The sequence below is a fragment of the Salminus brasiliensis genome, chromosome 19, assembly GCF_030463535.1.
Source record: "Salminus brasiliensis chromosome 19, fSalBra1.hap2, whole genome shotgun sequence".
NCBI classification, from domain to species: Eukaryota; Metazoa; Chordata; class Actinopteri; order Characiformes; family Bryconidae; genus Salminus; species Salminus brasiliensis.
This window is the reverse complement of record NC_132896.1, coordinates 13,311,873-13,333,375: the sequence shown is the minus strand read 5'-3', so window position 1 is coordinate 13,333,375 and position 21,503 is coordinate 13,311,873. Positions and strand designations below refer to the sequence as shown.

Here is a 21,503-nt window from a genome sequence, read left to right as displayed (position 1 = left end):
TGTGCTTTCCATTTTGGCTGTCGCAGCTACTTTAAGTCAGAGCCGGTTCGTCTGAAACAAGCAGTGTTTAACATTTATTGTCAGGAGATCATTTCTTTACATCGCATGATATCATAGATTAGATATTCAGTTATCCACAGGATTAAAGGAGCCTATGAATGCGCGTAGAGACACATTCACACAGGTGAACACACACTTCCATACAGAGCCACAGGCATACACAGGCGACGTGGGAAAGTTCTTGCCACCCGTCTGGTTTTCTGCAGTTCCTCACTGAGATTGTCTTTAGTGGTTTTTGCAGTGAAAGAAGGCCATAGGTTGATAGGCTGCATTTTACATGTGTGCCACCTGACGTTAACATACGGAACTCAACACACTTCTATGGATTATTTGTGCGTATTACTAGAAGAATTTCCTTTTAGGTTCCGTCCTGGCTCAGCATACATTTCATACATTTGCGATGAAAAAAAACAAAGAAGTAAGAATCAGCATCAGTGAGAACAATCGTTTCCGACCCTAGTCCGAAGCATGTTTTCCAGGAGTATCACCTAACCTACAAAATACAACCACAAGCTCAGAGTGGACACTGAAGAGAAATGAAATTTTAGGGGTCTTAGGCTGCCCAGAAGCATCTACACGGTCCTCAGGACATCTAGAACAATGTCTTACGGACAGATAGCAAGAACCTGCCCAATATTAAGAATGGCTAATGCTCCGGCCTTCTTTTATGAAGCTGCTCTGCTGCATTATGACTTCAGCTGTTGACTCAACACTGCACACTGCTAAGGCTGGCGAGCTGCAGAAATACAGTCCTACAACAGGAAAAGGACACAAAGCACTCAAGTAATTACACACTAGAATGGTCCACAAAGAAAAGTCATAAAAAATATTAAAACTTGTGCAAAGTGTCATTTTTATGAATAGGCTTTTTAAGCACAGGTCTAAAACCTGCTCCAGAAAGAAAGGACCAAAGGTCCCGTAGTTCCAGCAGGACTAACTAAATGCCAACATAGTTGTTGCACAGTAAAGGGGCAACTACTTTTTCACGCATGGCTCTGAGCATTGGCATCTTTCATGAATAAATTAAAAAGTAATTAGTCTATTCGTATTTTGCCCTTGTGTTCAAGGCTACATTTATCCTTTTCATGCTTACAAGCATTTGGCCTAAAAAAATAAGCCAAAAGAAAAAGCAGAAAATGCAGAAAACCATATCGGGGAGCAAATACTTTTTCACAGCACTGTTGAGCAAAATTTGTTTATGTACATTTCTGTTCACACATACAGTAGAAAGCATAATATCGATGCACTTGGAAAATAAACAACAGAAAATAAGTGCTTTTTGTTGTTCACAATCAAAAATAAAGAATAATAATTAAAAAAATCCACTTTAAATTCCCTTTAAACCCAACGACAGATTGGCCTATGGCTGAGTTAGTTAGTTATCTTGAGTTGTCGAGTGCAGTCTTTGGTTGCTGAGCCACAGATTAACAAACAAAGCTTCTCCTCCTCCTGGTTTTACGGAGACAGAAAAAAGGCCACAGATTATCTCATTCAGTGCTTTTCTATAAGGTGCTAAAGCTGATGCCTCGGACGCTCCTCTATATACAGATTCCACAAGAGATGGAAACACCCCTGATAATGGCAGTTTTGAGATCAACGTCATTGTACTGTACTTTTCTGTACTGTACTGGACCTCTCCCTGAATTTAAGGCCTAGGGTTGCATTTGGAGAATGCACTTTCCCCTGTAATAGGACAGATATCCTCACTCATGGCTATGACAAACTGCTCAGCCAGCCAGACATTCTTCATAACAGTTTATGAAGGCTTTGAGGTCCTTGACTGGGGACAACGTATTGCTGCCCAGGTCTCTGCTCTGTTGTAAAGTCAAGTATAGCCTCAGGACTATAGGCTCAGGACTCAGGAACCAATGGTCTTCCTCAGCAGCTTTTGACAGATTTGGAGACGTCTGATGTCTTCATGATGACGCTGGCCCGTTTCTCTGGGACTGGGGGTTGGCTGGACGGTCCAGGGGGGTGCGAAACAGGATGGCCAGGAGGGTTTAGGATGCTCCATGATCCCCCGCTGCTGTTGGGGCCATGAAGGGAAAGAGGAGAATGGTCTCGGACGGTGGTGATCCTAAAGTTGGGCTTGGTTGGGCTGATGAAAGTTGACATGCCGGGTAAGGACGTCCGCATCCCAGAGCTGCCCACGACTTGCTTTGTATCCACAGGGTTCATTCCCCATACAGGGCGCACATGCTGCAGAACAGAACAAAATTGGATTCAATTAGATTCTAAATCGAAATTCATAATCCATACGCAAGCATAACTAACTTGGACTTGGACAGAAATACTTTTGCAAGAAGGGCGATATTAATGCCACTCACTGCAAATATGATATTTTGGCAAAATCTTAAAGCATTATTTAACATGATATCATCTTAAATATTTTTTTTGATGAAAAAATCAAATCCCCATGATTTATGACTTATTTCAAATGCTGTTAATCAGCTAAGACATGTTTGATATCTGACATGTGCTTCTTTAGGTTACAATGGGAGATTAGCCTAACACTGCTAAGCAACACTGAATTTAGACTGTCACTGATGTCATTTTCATAAATCCATGTCAAAGTCTATATTTTTACAAATCTAACAAAATTCTGTGTAACCATGTTTTAAAAACAATGTTTACTGTGCTCTAAACAACATTGATTTGTCTTGGTGAAACACATGGAAATTTGAATGCATTCTGAGCAGGTTAACAAACATTTTTGTGTATGTATTTTCAGAGATAAGACTGCTGACAGTCTAGGTCCAGTGTTTGAAGAAGTATAGTCTGAGACTATGCCTAATCCCTATCCAGGAACTAGCTCATAAAATATTTTAAATAAGGACAATAACACTGGAACAGAATCTGTGTCAGCAGCTTACTGCTTTAATAAAAAATTGGCATCAGACAGATGTCTAGATTTGACCTATATTTATTAGATGATGCAGTTAATGTACTCTAGAAGAGCAGAATGTGAATGTGCTGTTGGGGTACTTAAGGTACAGAGTTAAAAGAGCTGCACTTTTTTTTTTATTTACTACCTTAGTAATACTACATTAATAAATGATAAGTCTACAAATTACAAATTATATTTCTCAATAATGCAAATCCAGGTAGATTCAGGCACAACATCAACATCACACATCTGAGCTGGTCTACAATTACAATATTCCAACATCTCCAATGTTAAATAATCTTAGACTTAATCATAATATTCTTTTAACAGTGTCAGTGTTATGATAAATATTAGAGATTATCACAGTTGAAACAAAAACCTTGTATCTCTATTTTTTATCATTTGAAAATACCAGCTGCTCTTTAAATTCAGTGAAGATGTCATGGCGAATGGATCAACAGAATCCCAATAAAAAACAATAACAACACACTATATGTTCAAATGTTTGTGGACACCCATTCTAATGAATGCATTTAGCTACTTTAAGTTGTAGAAAAGCACTGCCAATACAATAGGACTCTCTGGAGCAGATAAACATGATCCTACAGGCACGATGCCTAATGCCAGGCATTGGCTAGAGGGGCATAAAGCCCCCCACCCCGCAAATTGAGCTGTGGAGCAGTGGAACTGTGTTCTTTTTAATGATGGTGCTCCATTCAATACTTCTGTGATAAGGTTGGTGTTGATGAAAAAAGTGTCCCAATATTTTTTGCATTGGCCTACAATTCTAATATTGGTGCATCTCCAGTAGTAAATAGTCTTAGACTTAATAATCTAAATATTCTTAAAACAGTGTCAGCATAATTAGTTATCATCACAATTGAAACAAAAATCTTGTATCTCTATTTTTTATCATTTGAAAATATCCTGCCATTAATATTGTATATACATTTTATGGCAAATGAATCAATACAAATGATCCAAAAATATATAAAACAAAATCTTATTAAATTACTGTCCATCAAACGTTTTTTCTTGCCTGAATAAATGAACATTCTAGACCAAAAGGCTTTGCTCTGACAGTAATTATATATATTTAGTACATTTAAGATGACTTCACTTCTCAACATGTCTTTTTCTGCAAGGCATAAAAATAATCTAATCTAAGCATCATCTACAACACAACAAAGATAGACCTCTGCAGAACTCTGTACTCTTGATACAGATATTCCGTTTACTGTTTGACTTAACCCTGAAACACGACCTGCCTAATGAAAGCCTGTGTCTCGGCATGTCTTTTCAGGAAGACGTGATTGAGAGCTCCACAAAACCAACATATCATTGTATCTGAGCAAAGTGCGCTTAGCTTCCAGGCATTACAGGTGCAGGAATTACTTTACTCTACAGGGTTTGAAACAATGACATACGTAGTGAGTAAATTCCTTTTCATAGGTGACAATGTGACACAAGATGTAAATCGGTAATCCTAAGTCCCTAAGTGCTGCTTCTAAGAGTTGTGGGAAGCAGAGCTCAGTAGTCGAGACCTTTTGTTATTCTATACTGCTTTTGCCACGTTGGAGTAAACTGCTCTTCCTTCTGTTGAACTGTGCATGATTCATCTGCTCACTGGAATGCAGAGAAACCTCACACCCGCCCTCACACACACTACACACACAAACACTTGCACCATGACACACACATACACACACACACACACAGTATACATACAGTATACATTTGAATGGTTCATTCAAATCTCATGGTGAATGGGCCAGTGGAAATTCTTCACAATGACTTGGAATAAAATCTTTTTACATTGACTACATTTTGGAGAACTGCTATGAAGATTTGATTGCATTCAGCGACAAGAGCGTTAGTAAGGTCAGGATGTTGGATGATTAACACCCCACCTCATTCGCAATTCCCAAACTCTGGACCAACTCATTGTTCCAGAGAACACAGTTCCACTGCTCCACAGCTCAATGCTAGGGGGGCTTTATACACCTCTATAGCCCATGCTTAGCTTTAGACATGCAGCCAGTAGGTTCATGTTTATCTGCTCCAGAGAGTCATGTGTGTGTGCAGGTGCCCAAAATACCATATGTGTAGTCACATCGCAGGATATGCAATGTCAAATTATCAAATTATTAATCTAACATGTCATGCTATAACTTTTTTTCCATGACATATATACCAGAGGCTGGTTATCTTCGCCTAATATCATTCATTTTAATCAAATCATGAATACACAGAGTGTAGTATCAACATCATAACATGTTGGATAATTGACTTTTGCTTCATTTTGGTGCAATCTGGTGAAAATTCCTGTATTTTTTTATGTTTTAATGTCATTCTTTTCCAATATTGTGCATCCCTATATTATATATATACTCATTCCTGCTTACAAAGAGCCTTTGTACACACTTTCTCTCTCTCACACACACACCTCTTTCTGGCTCACACAGTTAGTTAATAGAACACAAACTGATACACTGTCTCTAAGGAGCACTTCCTTTAACTCTGGTTATTTATTACAGGTTCAATTGTTATTGCTGGTCACCAGTACCTTATCACCCTGCTGCAGCTAAGTGCAAATGCAAACCGGTTTCCTCAGCACTTGTAAATCAGGTTTAAAGTGATTGTGATGAATGGCACAAAAGCGTGGTGAGGCCATAAAAATGCTCAGCTCTGCTTCACTGGCAAGCAGGCGCGTTTCCCACAACGAGAGAATTACAGCTTTGAACACCAAAACTGGATTCTAGACACAGAGCAACCCCCAAACCTGTGGCCTCAGGATGCAAATCCTCATCTACTAACACCAGCAACAGCCTCAAAGAGGAATTTTAATTTACACTGCTGTTCTGAACTCATATTGTTCCACTGTTTTAATGTTTTTTCCTTGTATTGTGTCCCTAAGATGCACTTATGATACAGTATTTTAAATATGCGAACAGTCAGAATTAATTTTTGAACATGAAGCAACTCATAGACCTGGCTTGTAACTAATCTAGCACACTTTAGCAATGACATGGTGTGCCCTTGTGACATTTTTCAACCTCTTGTGACAGTTTTCAAGCTCTTGTGACAGTTTTCCAACCTCTGAATTTAACAGGATGGCTTTTGTTACTGTGTGGTAAGGCACATATATACATATGATATATGTAAATGACCTCTGTTCTGATTGTCTGCCTCATGTCTGTTGTGATGGGACAGGAGGCGGAGGCGCTGTGTTTTCCCGCCAGTCTGTGCTGCTTAGGGAGGGGCTCCCAGTCACGTCTAAAGTCAGCTCTCAAACAGATGGGAGAGAGAGAGAGTTCAGAGACAAGTGCGAGCAAGCTTAGCAGTGGGCAGAGGTGAAGGAGGAACATTAGCGCTACTGTTATGACTCTTTAAGCCTGTGGGTCGGTCATTTATGCTCTGGGTTTTTGTTTATGTGGGCACACGTGTGAAGAAAGACACGTCTGGTGGCATCACATCGTGGTCTGTGTGTGTACTTCTGAGATTTGTTTTTCAGGCTTTCCAGTCATGTGACTCAGCCGTTCCCTGAGCCAGTCCGGGTTGAAACACTACTTATAATGTCAAAGCCAATGGACGGTCTAAACAGCTGTGGGATACAGCTAGGGATATCACAAGAGCCGACACTTTGGTACCAAGTCGATATCAAAATTCTAAAAACGTGCCGTAACTTTGTTTTGCGTAGTACCGAAGCTTGTTTGCCCAGAGAAGCGTGACGAGTTGCGACGACATGGGGGATCACACACACACACACACACACACACACACACACACATACAGACAGACACAGACATACAGACAGTCCCAACTGTGTTGTTTTTGCTGTTTTTGAGCAACACAGGAGCTGGACTGCTCAGAATGACGCTTCTGCTTGTAATGAACAAAGACATGAGACTGGGGAGAGGGCTGAGGATGTCAGTACCACAGGAAAAACAAGAAGGATTTTAGAATAAAAGTCCTAAAACCAGATAACACTAAAAACCTAACATATATAGCCAATTAAGGGTTATTACAATTACAAGTATTATAGAACATATTATAAATATCCTTGTGAATCTAATCAATACAAATAACTCATCAAAATGACTCTAGATGATCAATTTCCAACAAGCTTTATGAGGAGTGAACTGTTTTTGTAGTTTTTATAAACAAGCCGAAACCAAATCCACGCAAATATCTAAATTCTGTTAATATATACATCTCAAATAAAGACAAATTTGAGCAGCCTCGGTTCTCCTGAAAATATAATACTTTGTAGTTAATAAAGGTATGTCAAAACATTAGACTTTATTAAGTAAAGGCTCTGTTTCACTCACGTTGCTGGAAAAAAACCCTCCCTGGTAGGATATATGTAAATGTATTGGTTTATGTGAAATCACAAAAACAATATAGTCAGGTATAGACCATACAGAGGTGAACTTTAACTGTCTTCACATACTATATCAAAATGTGGTTTCTGCCCTTTCAAGAACACCTTCTCTGGTGATACCAGTCGACTGTAGGGTTAACAGTTGCATTTCTAGTGTCTGGTGAACCACAGAGGTTTTGCACGTAACCATCAAGGAACAATTCTTCCCAGCACTACATATTCTGTAAACCCTAATCCAAGAAGAGATAAATAAACACACTTTCCATGAGAGGCCTTTTTTAAAAACATTTTCAAGTACATTTCCAGCAGGCTGCAATATGTTTAACGTCACTCCATGGGCTTTCCCTCCCTCCTTCCTCCCCCTCATTTTCTTGGTTTGCATCACAGCTCAAAAGGATGGGAACTGAAAATAGGGGTTGAGCCAAATGTTGTGTATGCTGGTGTCCACAGAGCCACCAGAAACTCCACTGTGTGGTCTAAGCTCCTAAACTTGCAAAAAAAGGAAGTGGGTACATCTACATCCCTGCAATGCTCTGGCTTCTACTGTATTACTCAGAACACATATGACAGACTCTGGAAAAAGAGCTCTGAAAAGTGAAAACTAGCTGTGAGTACAGAGAGGTATGTTTGAGGCCTGAACTACACCACAAAGATCCGGCTACCCAGTTACAAATCTTGGATCAGCTCTGTTTAACTCATCTTAGTGTCTGTGCAGTGCACACAAATCACACCACTGATCAGGAGTCAGTCAGTTCTTGGCTCTACCAAGACACAAACACGCGCCTCCGAACATTACAGGAAGCAGACAGCAAGCCACGAGTGGATTCTGGGCACTGCTCTGACGTAATCTTAAAGAGGCAGCTGCGTATTTTTTATTTCCTTGCTTGCAACACTATTACCATCAGTCAGGCTCATTGTATTGGGCCTGTGCCAGTGATATACTCACAATCCAGACCACATTGAGCTTTCTGAAGCTCACTTTGCTTTGGTAGGCTCTGTACGTACCTCTTTGGTGTCTTCTTCGCTCTGCACACTGTCAGTATCGCTCTCTGTGAACATAGTAGAGGGAGAGAAAGACAGATTAGTCAAGGATTTCCTGATAGACAGGTTACTGAGGACAAAAAAGAGGGTGGGTTAGAAAAAGAATGTAAGCAATGGATGAAAAACTAGCTTGTCTCTCCCCAGGTGTAAAGAGCTTACAACGTTCCACACCGACTGAAAGGATAAGCTTAGTCATGACAAGTGCCAACAACTGCTGTATGTATCACACCTCAAGTGCTCACTCTCACTAGATAAACTGAGATAAAATCGTTGTCCCAACATACAGGAAACCTAAACTTCATAACTGAATAGCAATGTCCACGTTGATGTATGAGGCCTATTGATATTTCTTAGATGTATTAGATGTCTTAGTTAGATACACATGATATGATATGGTTCCACATATGAACCACAAAGGCTATAAGGAGCTTGAAATGGCTCTTTGAGCAATGCCATAGAAGAACCACTGCAACAGAGGCATGAAGAGTGGGAAGGACCTTTTAAGGTCTACAGAATTTACCCTTGATGTAAACCTTTATTACCATTTTAAAGGTCCTTCACAAAAGGTTCTTCTTCTTTATGGAACCTTATATGGCATCGTTCAAAGGACCTCCTTTATTTTTGAGAATATGGTAACCGCATGATTCAAGTGCACGCATGGAAGCACTTCTGCGTGTTGTGGCTTTTCAGGTAAGGTGAATGAGGCAACCAAAACAACTTTCAAATTTGGCACAGAGCAGCAGTGAAAAAAATAAAATAAATAAAACAACCCCGCTTGGATTAATCATGAACATCGCAGCCACAGTGCACTTGAGTAAAGCACTCCGCAACACACACACACACACACTCCCCACCCTCAAACCTCCAAGGCTTTCTTAGAAGAGAAAAGCTGCTGCTCATTAAAAATACACACCTGCCGGGACTTTTCGTTCAAGCCTGTGGTTAACAACAGGCTGCCAAAGACCGATGCGCCTGTATGTAAGTCGGCGTTCACAGGCAAATAACTTTAACCTGATTTGCACAGTCCAGCCGTGGCCCTGAAAATCTCCCTTCAAGAAAAGTGTAAAACAGTGAGGATTACACATTAACTCTCTCCTCTCTGATGTGCCGAGGCAGGCCGAGCTTCAGTACAGAGGTAAGGCCACAGCAATAAACATGGAGCCGATGACCTTGGTTAGAGTACAGCCAGCCTGAGAGAAGTTAACCCCTGTGGGCACTGAGAGACGCACTGTTACTGAAAACGTGAGTCAGACATGCAAACCGGGGTCTGTGGGGAATCTCGATTATTTCGAAAGAACAATGGCTCGAGACTGAATGCAGTAATTCCATTGTAAATAAGCAGAGTTTCCTGCAAAACACTTTCTGCAAGACATTTTCTGTTCCATGTTCCTACCTAATAAACTCTGCGTTCTGCAAAGACCACAAACGCTGACTGTCGACGGTTCAGAATGTTCTGAAAAGGTGCTCATCAGGGTAATGATGAAATGGTATAAATGGGGAAGCACAGAGCAAAGATCATAACCATACTTCACAAAAGTGTGTAGCAGCACATTACAGAGGTGAGCATGAATTTCTCGATTATTATTGGGCCTTGGATGTGCTGGGGGAAAAAAAACATGCCTTAGTAGCCAAAAGCATTAGGCAATAAGAGCCTAAAGCCTTACTCAAGCTGGATTAGTTTTACCCCTGTAATGTAATTTGGAAGCATTTGACTGATAAAATATGTATGTAATTTTTCTAAAAACACCACACCTAGAATGGGCTGAAACACTATACAGCTTTAAGCAACAGGGCCCACCATCAATAACACTAACAATACAGCAGACAGTTGTGTGATATTACCATATGGTTGATTTGAACTGGACTATTATTATTGATAGAGCTCTGAGAACCGCAAGTTACAGAACATAATCCACTCAAATCTGCCCTTTCCATCTCCTTTGGTTCAAAGGTGACATGCTGTATTATCCCCCTTTTCCACATGTAAACACAGTTCCCCAGGGGCCTGATGAAATGTCTGTGACATGCCTAGGTCCACAACCCTGCTCAAGACGGCCAGTTTTAGTGCCTGTTTCTTTAAGTGATAATGAGCCGCTAGTAATATCACAAGCTAAGCTAAAGTACTGGCGCACCTGCTCTCTCCTGCTTTTGTTGGAATAAGGAAAAAGTTTCTTCTGTCCAGGCAAGGCTTTCTACTAGATTTTGGAGCATTGGCGTGAGGATTTGATTGCATTCAGCGACAAAAGCGTTAGCAAGGTCAGGATGTTGAATGATCACCACCCCACCTCATCCCCAACTCCTCACCTCATCTCAGAAGCAATGGATGGAGCACCATCATTCCACTGCTGCACAGCTTAATGCTGGGGGGCTTTATCCTCTCTAGCCCATGTCTGACATTAGACACCGTGCTTACCTGCTCTAGAGAGTCCTGTTCTATTGGCAATTCTTCTCTACACATGCATTCATTAGAAAGGGTGTCCACAAACATTTGGACATACCTAGTGGAGCTACCTGAACCTTGACGGAGCAAAATCAAAACTGGTAAACATAACAGACCAACAGGAGAGTATACACATGTGACATAGGCTGTTGTGTGTGTCCTCCACACCAGGCTGTCCTACATTAGCTCAGAAAGCTAAAGCTAATGTTAACAAGACCTGCAGAACCTGTGCTTTTAGTATCACAGAAATAAGCCTATCATTGCAGGTCAAAGGTAGTTGGTGGAGATTCTCAGATAGGGGCGGTGTAAATCCCTAATGGGCCTGCATATGATGTAGGAAGCGAAGCCAAATCTGCGGCTGGTTAAATCCTGTACTCTAACCTAGGCTACAAAGAAATTGTGTTGGCTTGAATGGATCGGGAACTCTTCATGTCCAATAAACAAGCTCAATCAGGCCTAGGCACCCAAGGGCGTCCAGAAAGGGTGCTTATCACTAGAATTATGTAGATCCACTGCTAAGGCAGTAGAGTTTGGTATAGTGTGCGCACCCATTGTAGGGGAGGCTAGAAATGCAGACTACAAAAGAATTGGTAAGATAACTTTGAGACATACTGAGCACCTTGATTCTAGTCATCGGATTAAGTTCATATTTCTCTTGACCATTTACAAAGCCAGGTGTAAACAACACCAGGATGCACCGTGCTCGGATTATGTCCGGCTCACTCAAGAATAAACTGAACGCATTTTCTTTATGTCGGCTTTCCCTTTTCTGCAGTTAGGAAAGCAGATATACATCTGTCAGGAAAAAAGTCATTTTTACTGTAAATCTTGGCTTCTGTCTTGCTCTCTCTCTAGCCTGTGTTCTCTATGTCCCTCACTTTTTGTTCTTTAATTCTGTTTGTGTGCTTATTTATTGGTAGACGATGGTAGTATTACAGGGTTTGTTCCCTTGCGGTTTAAAAAGTGAACCATCTATATTGTTCCACTGCGTTGCAGAACCCCCTCCGTTCCTCTAAAGTGTTTACAGTCTCCCAGAGTCAGACCATCCTGATGAGAAACTACCATTTTCAAGTTAAACTGAAAACTAAGTACATGTTTATTTGTTTTTTACGCTGGAAAGTGAAATCGGATCTCATCTGGTCATACTGGAAACAGGTCAAAGTGTATCCAGATACTATCCGGTTACAAAACGCATGTTAATGGCAGATGTAAACCAGCTCATTGCTGCCATCAGTGTGGCTAATGCTATAATGCTGCGTTTTAGAATCATGTCTAGTACTGAGATGCACCTTGAGATGCACCAATAGATTACCAAGCATTGCATATAGTGACTAACTGACTCAGTTACTTGTGGCTTACAGTTTTCTTGAGGAAGGATCGCTATGTTAGATACAGCTGGGTGTGAAACCACATAAGGTCACAAAGCTTGTAAGAGGATACGGCTATCCCTGATGCTAACTCATCCATCACAGAGTTTGATTCATAGTTTGGGTTGAGTCATACTGGATTAACACTGCATATCACTTGATGATCAGAGCACTTCCCCAGGTGAATCTAATCCAACTTAAAGTAGAAAGACTAATGTTGCTCACAGTTAACAAAGTCAAACAGTCAACAATTAGCATTATGCAAATGGAGGCATGCTTACTAGTGTTCGCTTTAAAACTGAGAGACAGACAGAGAGAGAGAGAGAGAGAGAGATAGACAGACCTCCGTATGAGGACACTGGAGAGATCTGGAGAGGGTAGGGATGGCTGGAGCTCACTGCCTGCTCCTCATTCTCCGTCATTACCTCAATGGTCTGACACACCTCTGGGATGATCAGGTGGTCTTCTGAGGGGCTGCGGCCACCCACTTCTGTGGAAGAGAAACAAGGAATAGAAAGTGAATATGAAGAACACACAAGAGGGAACTGACGATGCAGATATGCGCATGTCTGTGTGTGTCCGCGTATGTAGGAAAGGGGCTACTTGGAGGACGCACGTGGTAGCTGATACAGAATTCCTCACTTTAGGTCAGACTGGTATACCTCTATGAGATTTGCGGGAAAGAGAATGGTGTAAATAATTAAAGCAGGCATTTCCTGGTAGGTCATACCCTGAGGACAAACAGGCATAGATCTGCTGTGTGTGCTGATGTATCAATGAAACTAATCATTCTGCTATGATCAGCTTTTTGTGTATTTCTTTGCTCCTGGAGGAAAAGCCAAGTATGCTGGTAGGGGGATGGTGTAAGTATTTGAATGATATTATAATATAATGTATACTAGAAACCATACTAGATAAATGCAGAAGCAGGTATCCTGTGAAGGCAACAAGTTTCAATCCTACTTCACACTCACCCTTCATCAGAATTATGGTGGCTGTGCACCAGCTATAGCAGTCAAAAGCCACAAAGAGTCACAGCCTACAATAAAATTACCTGTGTGTGCTTTTACATCCACTGGAAACTGAGGGAAATTATTGTCAATAATGTATCTGTAATTTTTCATCTGCAAACAAACTGCAACATGTAATACCCGGATCCAATCCATTAAAGATTGAAAAAAGATAAAATGAGGAAAGAAACGAAGAATACTGTCTTTGTGTTTTTATCAGCCAGGCAATCTTCAACAACAGACTGAGTCACACTGCTGAAAACAGGCCTAAAATAACCTGTACGGGAATAATGGTTTGGAGCAGGCTTTTAATGGGCCAGAGTAGCCATGTCATTTGCCCCACTTTTAGAACAATGAGCAGAGTTGAATATTCCAGTGACACACAATCAAATCTTTTCATTTCTAAGAATGTAAATGTGCCACAAGAGCCAAAAATAGTGTAGGCACATGTGACTGGCGATAACTTTGTCAGTCCAGTGCTCAGAGGTGGATGGGTTTCTTCTTTAAAACATCATACTCATAGAGTTTATTTCCCTTCAATACCATCATCTGCTTGCTGATTTAGACTCTGCATTCTAAATATAAAGGTGCTTCAGATGTTTCTTTGAGTGACGGCATAGAAGAACCACTTTGGGTTCCAAAAAAGGTCTAAAAAAACCATGACCTGATATAAGGTGTCTTTGCCAATTATAGGTTTGGCACACTTCTTCATATTAAAAACATGGTCTTCTTTAGAGAACCAAAAACTGGTTCTTCCATGGCATCACTCAAAGCACCTTTATTTTTAAAAGCATGAATCCAGAATACTGCACAGCTGCCATATAAAAAAGCACCACACAAATAGAATTCCACTGAACCAAATTAAATAGTTTGCATGTCTGCCTGGGGTGGAGCTACGTCAAGCTGACAAACTAAAAAAATAAGGACAAGTCTGAACACGAGAGCTCTTATCCAGAACCAAAGTAGTCTTTCATATGAAAAATGCTCAATCTGTAGCGACACGACTCCAGAACAGAGGGGTGTGCATGACTGTGTTTTCGGTCATGCATGACTGTGTACGTTGAGGGTGCATTGCTTAGCTGTACCAGTGGCCGCTGGTTGGTCCGCTTCCTGTTTGACTGTGACTGCTCCTCCTCCCGTGTTCATTGCCGAGCCGTTGGTGCTCTCCCAGGCAGAGGACACAGGGCACGGCTGCTCTTCCTGCAGGACAAACACTCAGTCACAAACCTTGGAAGGCCCAACACACCAGTCATGCTCTTTTCCTCCAATGTGAGCACTACAGGAGATTGTTATTCTTAGCACGAGAGTGCAACTGAAATGATTTGTGCCTGAGAGTGATGTATCAAATGTCAGGATCTTACCTTTATCTTCATTTCCTTATCTAACCTCTTCTTTCCTAAGAAAAAGAAAGCAAAGGTTCATAAGTTATAATCCTGCACTAGTAAAAGTCATAGTAGTGGTGATAGAAGTAGTTGTAGTGGTAGAAGTGATACAGTAGTAGTAGTAGTAACAGCAGTAGTAGTAGCAGTAGTAGTAGTGGTAACAGTAGTATAAATAATAGTTGATATTGTTGAATTTGTATTAGTAGTGGTAACAGTATTATTATTAGTAGTAGTAACAGTAGTCAAAGTCATAGCAGTAATGGTGGTAGTAGTAGTAGTAGTAACAGTAGAATAAGTAGTAGTAATTGTGGTAGTAGTAATAACAGTAGTATTAGTAATAGTTGCTGTTATTGTTGTAGCTGTAGTGGTAGTAATAACAGTAATAGTAATAGCAGCAGTAGTAGTAGTAGTAGTAGTAGTAGTAGTAGTAGTGGTGGTGGTGGTGGTGGTGGTAGTGGTAACAATAGTGGTGGTGGTGGTGATGGTAAAAGTAGTGCTAGTGGTAACAGTAGTAGTGTTAGTAGAAGTAGCAGTTCTAGTGATGGTAACAGTAGTAGTAGTGTTAGTAACGGTAGTAGTAGTAGTAGTAGTAGTACTAGTGATGTAACAGTAGCAGTAGTAGTAGTAGTCTTAGTATTGGTAGTAGTAACAATGATGGAAAACAGTAGTAGTAGTGGTAGTAATAGTAGTGGTAGTAAGGGTAGTAGTAACAGTAGTGGTAGTAGGGGTAGTAGTAATTGTAGTGGTAGTATGGGTAGTACTGGTAACAGTATTAGTAGTAGTGGTAGTGTTAGCAACGGTAGTAGTAGTAGTAGTAGTAGTAGTAATGATGGTAGCAGTAATAGGTGTCATACTAATAGTGGTGGTGCTAGTAAGAGTGGTAGTAATAGTGGTGGTGCTGGTAACAGTAGTAGTAATAGTGGTGGTGCTGATAACAGTAGTAGTAATAGTAGTACTATATGCTCACAGAGGCATTCAATTACAGCAATTGACTTTCCAATCAATAGCAAATCTGTTGACCTGCGAACTGTGTGTGAAAGTGTGTTTATGGCTGTGCGGAAAACAGACACTAACCTCTCTTTGACTGTCTCTCAGACGCTGACAGCATCTTGTAAACTCTGAAGGCGTTGGTTCCTTTTTTGATGCTCTTATCTTTCACCTCTTCAATGTCAGGCAGGGAGTTCATAGCACAGCGGAAATTCGCCTTCCACGTTTTAGGGTCAGGCTTGTCCATCCCTGGTTGATATTTGCCTGAATATTGTATGAATAAAAGGAGATCAAAGACTATATCGGATTGTGTATCCTGCAGATATGGAAAGTAATGTGAAGAAAACCCACAGGGCACACTCAATAGTATGTGCATTTGACACTGTGTCTGTGTGTGTTTGTGAGTAACAGAGGGGGTGAGTGAGTATGTAAGTCATCCAGACAGTCAAAAATCCCGTAGGTGACAGAGTGCATGAATGTCAAATGAGTGACAAGACTGTTTGAATAGTCTGTATCTGTGCATGCTATGCTACGTGTTGTACCTGTGTGTATGGCCCAGTTTCGGAACAGAGGTGCGTCTTTCTCCACGTCCCAGCCATGCCTTGCAGCATGCATCCATGGAATCTGGAAAATTCTCTTCTCCTGCAAGTGCACAATGTTCGACACAGCTCACGCCACAGGCTTCATCATGTGGTACACATACTCCTGTTTTGGGGGGTGTCTGCATGTGCATTTATGCGTAGTTAACAGTTCTTAGATACATGCATGTTAGAACATCATGGACATCCTAAGAATGTATGCTTCTGGGAAGGAGCTGAAAGGTCAAAAGGTCATTGTATATTTACAGTAAGGTTACTGCATATATATAAGAACCAGCAGTGTGCCTACCCTGTTGACCCACTTGAGCCCTGGTATTTTACACGAGTTTATCTGTTCCTCCAGCCATGGCCGCATGCGCATTCTCTCCACGGGCATAGTGGCCTATGGACAGAAGAGGGGGGGGAGAGGCAGAGTGAGAGAGGGAAAGAGACACACACACACACACACACACACAAATAGTCATCTGGACTATGTCATCCTTAGATAGCTACAGCTCTTCTACAGGCAACAGATTTCTTTATTATGTACAGGAAATAAGCCCCCATGCAGCACTTGGCCTTGCCAAGGAATACCACTTACTTGGGAATACTGACCCTGTTTTGGTGGGTTCTCAGATTTGAACTGGATCTCTTCAATATGGACAAAAGTATTGGGACACCTGCTCATTCACTGCTTCAAGAGTTGATCCTGCTTTTGGTGGAGTAACTGTCTCTGACTATATTCTGGAGGAGCATTGTTGTGAAGATTGGCTTGCATTCAGCACCAAGAGAGATACCACCTCATCCCCAACTCCCAACTCATCCCAAAAGTGTTGGATGGAGCACCAACCACCAATCCAGAGAACACAGTTTTACTGCTACACAGCTCAATGTTGGGGGGGGGGGGGGGGGATTTGCACCCTTCTAGCCCATGTCTGGCATTAGACATGGTGGTAATAGGTTCATGTTTATCTGCTCCAGAAAGTCCTATTGTTCTATAGGCCATACATTCAAAGTGGCTGAATGTGAACATTTGGGCATATAGTGTACACAAAACTACTTTGACTCATCTGGGTCTTTGAACTTCCAAAATGTATTTGTGTGAGCTAGCATACTCATTCAGAAACAGTCTACAACTCACACAACGGACAGAGATAACTTTTCAAGTAAACAGTTTGGCTTCACACCGAGGCATCTGACTTAATGTCTGGATAAAGTGAACAACACAGTTGTGAACAATGTCTGGATAAAGTGAGGAGCTTGAACAAAGCTAATGCAGTTCTTTTACCAGCCAACATATAAGCTAATCTTGCAACAGTTAAAAACCTTTACACGCTACATAATATAAAAATGGTTTGATGAAGTGGAACCAGCACAATGCACCAGTAGATATGAGCACAATAAGACCAGTTAACAAATAAGCTCTTAACACAGAAAGGCTTATTACACACTAAGGTGTATTACTCTGGTGGGGCTATTATTTGGTAATACAAAAAGAAACCTGTCAGCCCACCGGCGGTCCATAGGCTTTTTAAGGGGTTATTAATCTGCTGCGATGCACTATATTCCATTAAACAGGGCTAATATATGTAAAAAAATAATAATAATTGGGAACTCATTTAGCATTGCAGATAAATACAACAAACAATTTTACAGTTATTAGCACGGTAGCTTAAAGTCACATAAACATTCTGCTCTTCCTAAATGCAAAATAAAAATACATGACATATAAACGGCTGTCCAATATCCTCTATTTCTTCATGCAATCATCTGCCAATACTGATATGACCATGACAGAACATGACAAGTTACACAACGTTAAATTAAGACCACCTGGCTAAGCATCATCATTTCATGTGCATCGTCATTCATTACTTGAGATTAACATAAACAAATGAACCCGTTAAAACGTTGCATGACTGCAGGAGCGAGTCGGACGTTTGGAGCTGGTGAGCTGTTTAATGTCTTCCTGTGATTTGCCAGCACCTGTCAGTCGTTGTTGGTAAAACAAGCAAACTGTTCTGTGAGCATTTGGAGCCTGTGTGACCGAGCTTCGCTCAGTGCCCCGGCGGTACTTATGAGGCGCTAAACAAAAACACACTGACTCATTCTATGGCTCTCTACACTGTAGCAGGTGATCCTTATGTTGCTCATTAAATTCATTGCAGATCCTAATCTAATGATCTCTGAGTCTTATATTTACATTTAGGGCATTTAGCAGATGCTCTTATCCAGAGCGACTTACAAAAGTGCGCTATTTACTCAAGAACAACCTCTAAGTTTAGACACTACTAAACACAAGCCAATATGGAGACCATAGTACTGTATTCACATCTATACAAACACAGCAATTATACATTTAACTCATTGAGGACTGGTTTGTTATTCAACTATTAATCTTACAATGCATTATTCAGTAACTACTATGAATTCCAATATAGAAATCTGATATATGCTCGTATTTGAACGTTTACCATTAAAGACTGGGCATATAATTCAAATTTTACATATATATATATATATATATATATATATATATATATATATATATATATATATATATATATAGATTGTATACATAAACACAAGTATAATATACTGGACACCTCTGCATCATATATGGATCATACATATATTTTTGATTGGTAGTTAAATACATACATGTACATACTATATATGGAGTAATCATCTAATTAAGTATTAATGATAGTACATATATGTTGTAAAGTATGATGCATATTATCATCTCATTGTTTTTTTGTGTGTGACAGCGATCATTTTCAACCATATATATATATATATATATATATATTAGTATTATAAATAAAATATATTGTGTTTCACATCTTACATACAGAAATATGTAGCCCATGTTTGAAAATGGACAATTTCAAATATGTTGGCATATATGCATATGTCACATGTACTTGATATATATAATTATTGACAAATATATATATTGGATATATGAAAATTCCATATATTCAAGACAAGACAACCATATTCGCCATAGTGTACACACACAGACACAGTAGTGATCAAACACACACAGTGAGACAGAGAGCACAAGTGTCTGGAGCGGTGGGCAGTGGGTTGTGGGTGCAGAGAGGGTGATGGGCCTTGCTCAAGGACCCAACAGTGGCCCAGGTCTCAAACCCACAACCCCATCTTCAACAGCCCAGTGCTCTAACCGCTGAGCCACCACTGCCCACTGGGGTTATATACTAATATCTGTCATATATCTTATACCTATACAAAGCACATTCCAGTTGGGGTTATGTGGTAACTACTAAAGACTAATATGTGGCTTCTGTAGCTATTCAAGGCTTCTCCAGATGGCCTGTGCTACATTCACAAGATATCCGTTGATGTTACAGACAGTATATCAGCAGGTCTAGCCCACAGACTACTGGAATGATTTAAACCCATGCAGGGGTAAGTGCTCTGCTCAAACTGACAACTGAAGGAGGGAGGGAGGGAGGGAGATCTGAGCTTCAGCTCTGGTTTGACCCCCTGCTCCTCCTCCTACTCCTCTGCTCTGCCTTCTGAGCTAGAAACACACGGATGACCTGCAGGTTTCAGCAGCCAAATATCAAAATATCAATTTAAGCGGCGAAAGCTGCAAAACAAAGACACATAAGCTCTTATAACTTTAGGTTTGTACTCGTTTAAGCTAGAATTTTCCATTTGCACCCATCCAACACATTAAAATCATGTATAGCTACAATTTAAGCGCCGTCTATTTCGGCGCATTTTCGAGGACTGTGACACACACACACACACACACACACGAAGAAGCGTCAGTGACGTCACACGAAGTTAAAAACGATAACTTTTACAAAAAAAAAAAACTGCAGATAAAAGGTTTAAAGAAGAGCAGATACGAGAACTGCCTTTATAACACATGAACACTGTAGCTAGTATTTACCTCCAACATAGCAAACCGAGAGAGAGAGAGAGAGAGAGAGAGAGAGAGAGAGAGAGAGAGTCAGTATAAATGTGAAGAAAAAAGTAGCTGCAGTCTGCTCAACCACACACACACACAAGTCAGTGGTCAGTGGGGTCAGCCGTCTGCAGATGTGAAAAGCCTGTTGTGACTTACGCTCTCGTCCGTTACCAGCATTTCCACTGCACTGTAAATGGCGATTGATTTAGCAAAGCTCTCTCTCTCTCTCTCTCTCTCTCTCTCTCTCTCTCTCTCCGCCAGTCAAGTCGCTCTGGCTACGACCTGTCAACTGCTCCCAAACTTCAGCTTCACCGTCCACCAACCACCACACAGTGTCAAGTCATTTCAAAAGTGAAAATAAACATTCCCAGATCCCGACTGGATGAAAACACTCCAGCACTTTCGTTTCTGCGCTTATCCACAGAGCCCTCCTGCTACACAGGCTAAAGAATAATCGAGCCAAATACAAGAAATGCGGAAACGTCTTTACCTGTGCTATTGGTGGAAACTCGGGCTCGTTTGTGGGTAAATAATGTCGCCGAGGATGCGAACGAGCTGTCTTTTATTTTGTACACGTCGATACCAAAAAAGGAAACTTAAAATTATACCGACTTCGGTATCCAGATCGAAAGCAAAACAAGTAAAGGAAACAGTGTTCAGTGGAAATCCCCTCCCGTTTTGAGCTCGCTGCTCGCGATAGCCTCTAGCGACTCGCGAAGGAATCAATCTTATGAACCGATTCTTTCCACAAAAATCGATCCGACCGATTCTCAAACCTTAAATGACTCTTTTTACTTGTTCACGTTTGTGTTGTAAGCCTACACATGTCAAACACACTTCAGAAATTAAACCATAGAACATGAACATGAAAGTATCCTCAGGAAAAAAAGAAGTATAAAACTGTCCACACACTGTTAGCTAGATACATACTGTGCTTACATTTGTCTCTGCACATACCCGTTGCCCTGTTTCTGTTGTGATGTGTGCATTTTAAGTCTGACTCCATTAATGCTGCAGAAATATCGGGCAGACGACTCCTTGACTGAATTAAACGTCACCGAACGTTTAAGAGGGAGATGAGAGTTAAGTTGACTTGATTTGTGAATCAAAGAATCTATGAATCGGACAGATTGAAAAGCATCGGTTCGGTAAACTGAACCGAACTGGTCGTCGCAGATGGATAGAGGGCGTTCTACCCGTATTCCGAATCCTGCGCAGCTATTGGCTGTAGCGGCTCGCATCCTGCGCAGTGATTGGCTACACAGTTTACGTTCATAAGCAATCGACAGACGAGGAGGCGGGTCGTGTCGGAATACGGGTGGGATAAAAAAAACATAACGCTCAGAGCACGCCACGCTAAGCTCAATTTCATTTTCACTTCCTTGTGGTTCGTTATAGCCTCTTAAAGCGAGAGACAGTAG

General features: G+C 40.9%; 1 protein-coding gene across 3 annotated transcripts; it reads right to left on the bottom strand.

Moving 5' to 3' along the window:
- Positions 1-1,241: 1,241 nt before the first annotated feature.
- Positions 1,242-20,773, bottom strand: irf2b (interferon regulatory factor 2b). Of its 3 annotated transcripts, none has more exons than XM_072662991.1 (9): positions 20,573-20,773; positions 16,447-16,539; positions 16,101-16,200; positions 15,646-15,822; positions 14,551-14,585; positions 14,275-14,389; positions 12,523-12,669; positions 8,337-8,380; positions 1,242-2,259 (listed from the first exon to the last, which is right to left on the bottom strand). In XM_072662991.1, the coding sequence occupies exons 2-9, from the start codon at positions 16,531-16,533 to the stop codon at positions 1,939-1,941; spliced, it is 1,026 nt and encodes a 341-aa protein (XP_072519092.1). In that variant the 5' UTR covers positions 16,534-16,539; positions 20,573-20,773; the 3' UTR covers positions 1,242-1,938. The 3 variants fall into 3 exon arrangements, with proteins under 3 accessions (XP_072519092.1, XP_072519091.1, XP_072519093.1); XM_072662990.1 differs by lacking the exon at positions 20,573-20,773 and adding an exon at positions 20,239-20,323; XM_072662992.1 differs by lacking the exon at positions 20,573-20,773 and adding an exon at positions 16,752-17,012.
- Positions 20,774-21,503: the final 730 nt, after the last annotated feature.

Excerpts from the sequence above, each read along its gene's own strand:
- irf2b (XM_072662990.1), bottom strand. The coding sequence starts at position 20,259 with ATGCTGGTAACGGACGAGAGC. Across the intron at positions 16,540-20,238 it reads TGCTGGTAACGGACGAGAGC|GCCACTATGCCCGTGGAGAG; the intron begins GTAAGTCACAAC and ends TTCTGTCCATAG. Across the intron at positions 16,201-16,446 it reads GGCTCAAGTGGGTCAACAGG|GAGAAGAGAATTTTCCAGAT; the intron begins GTAGGCACACTG and ends GTGCACTTGCAG.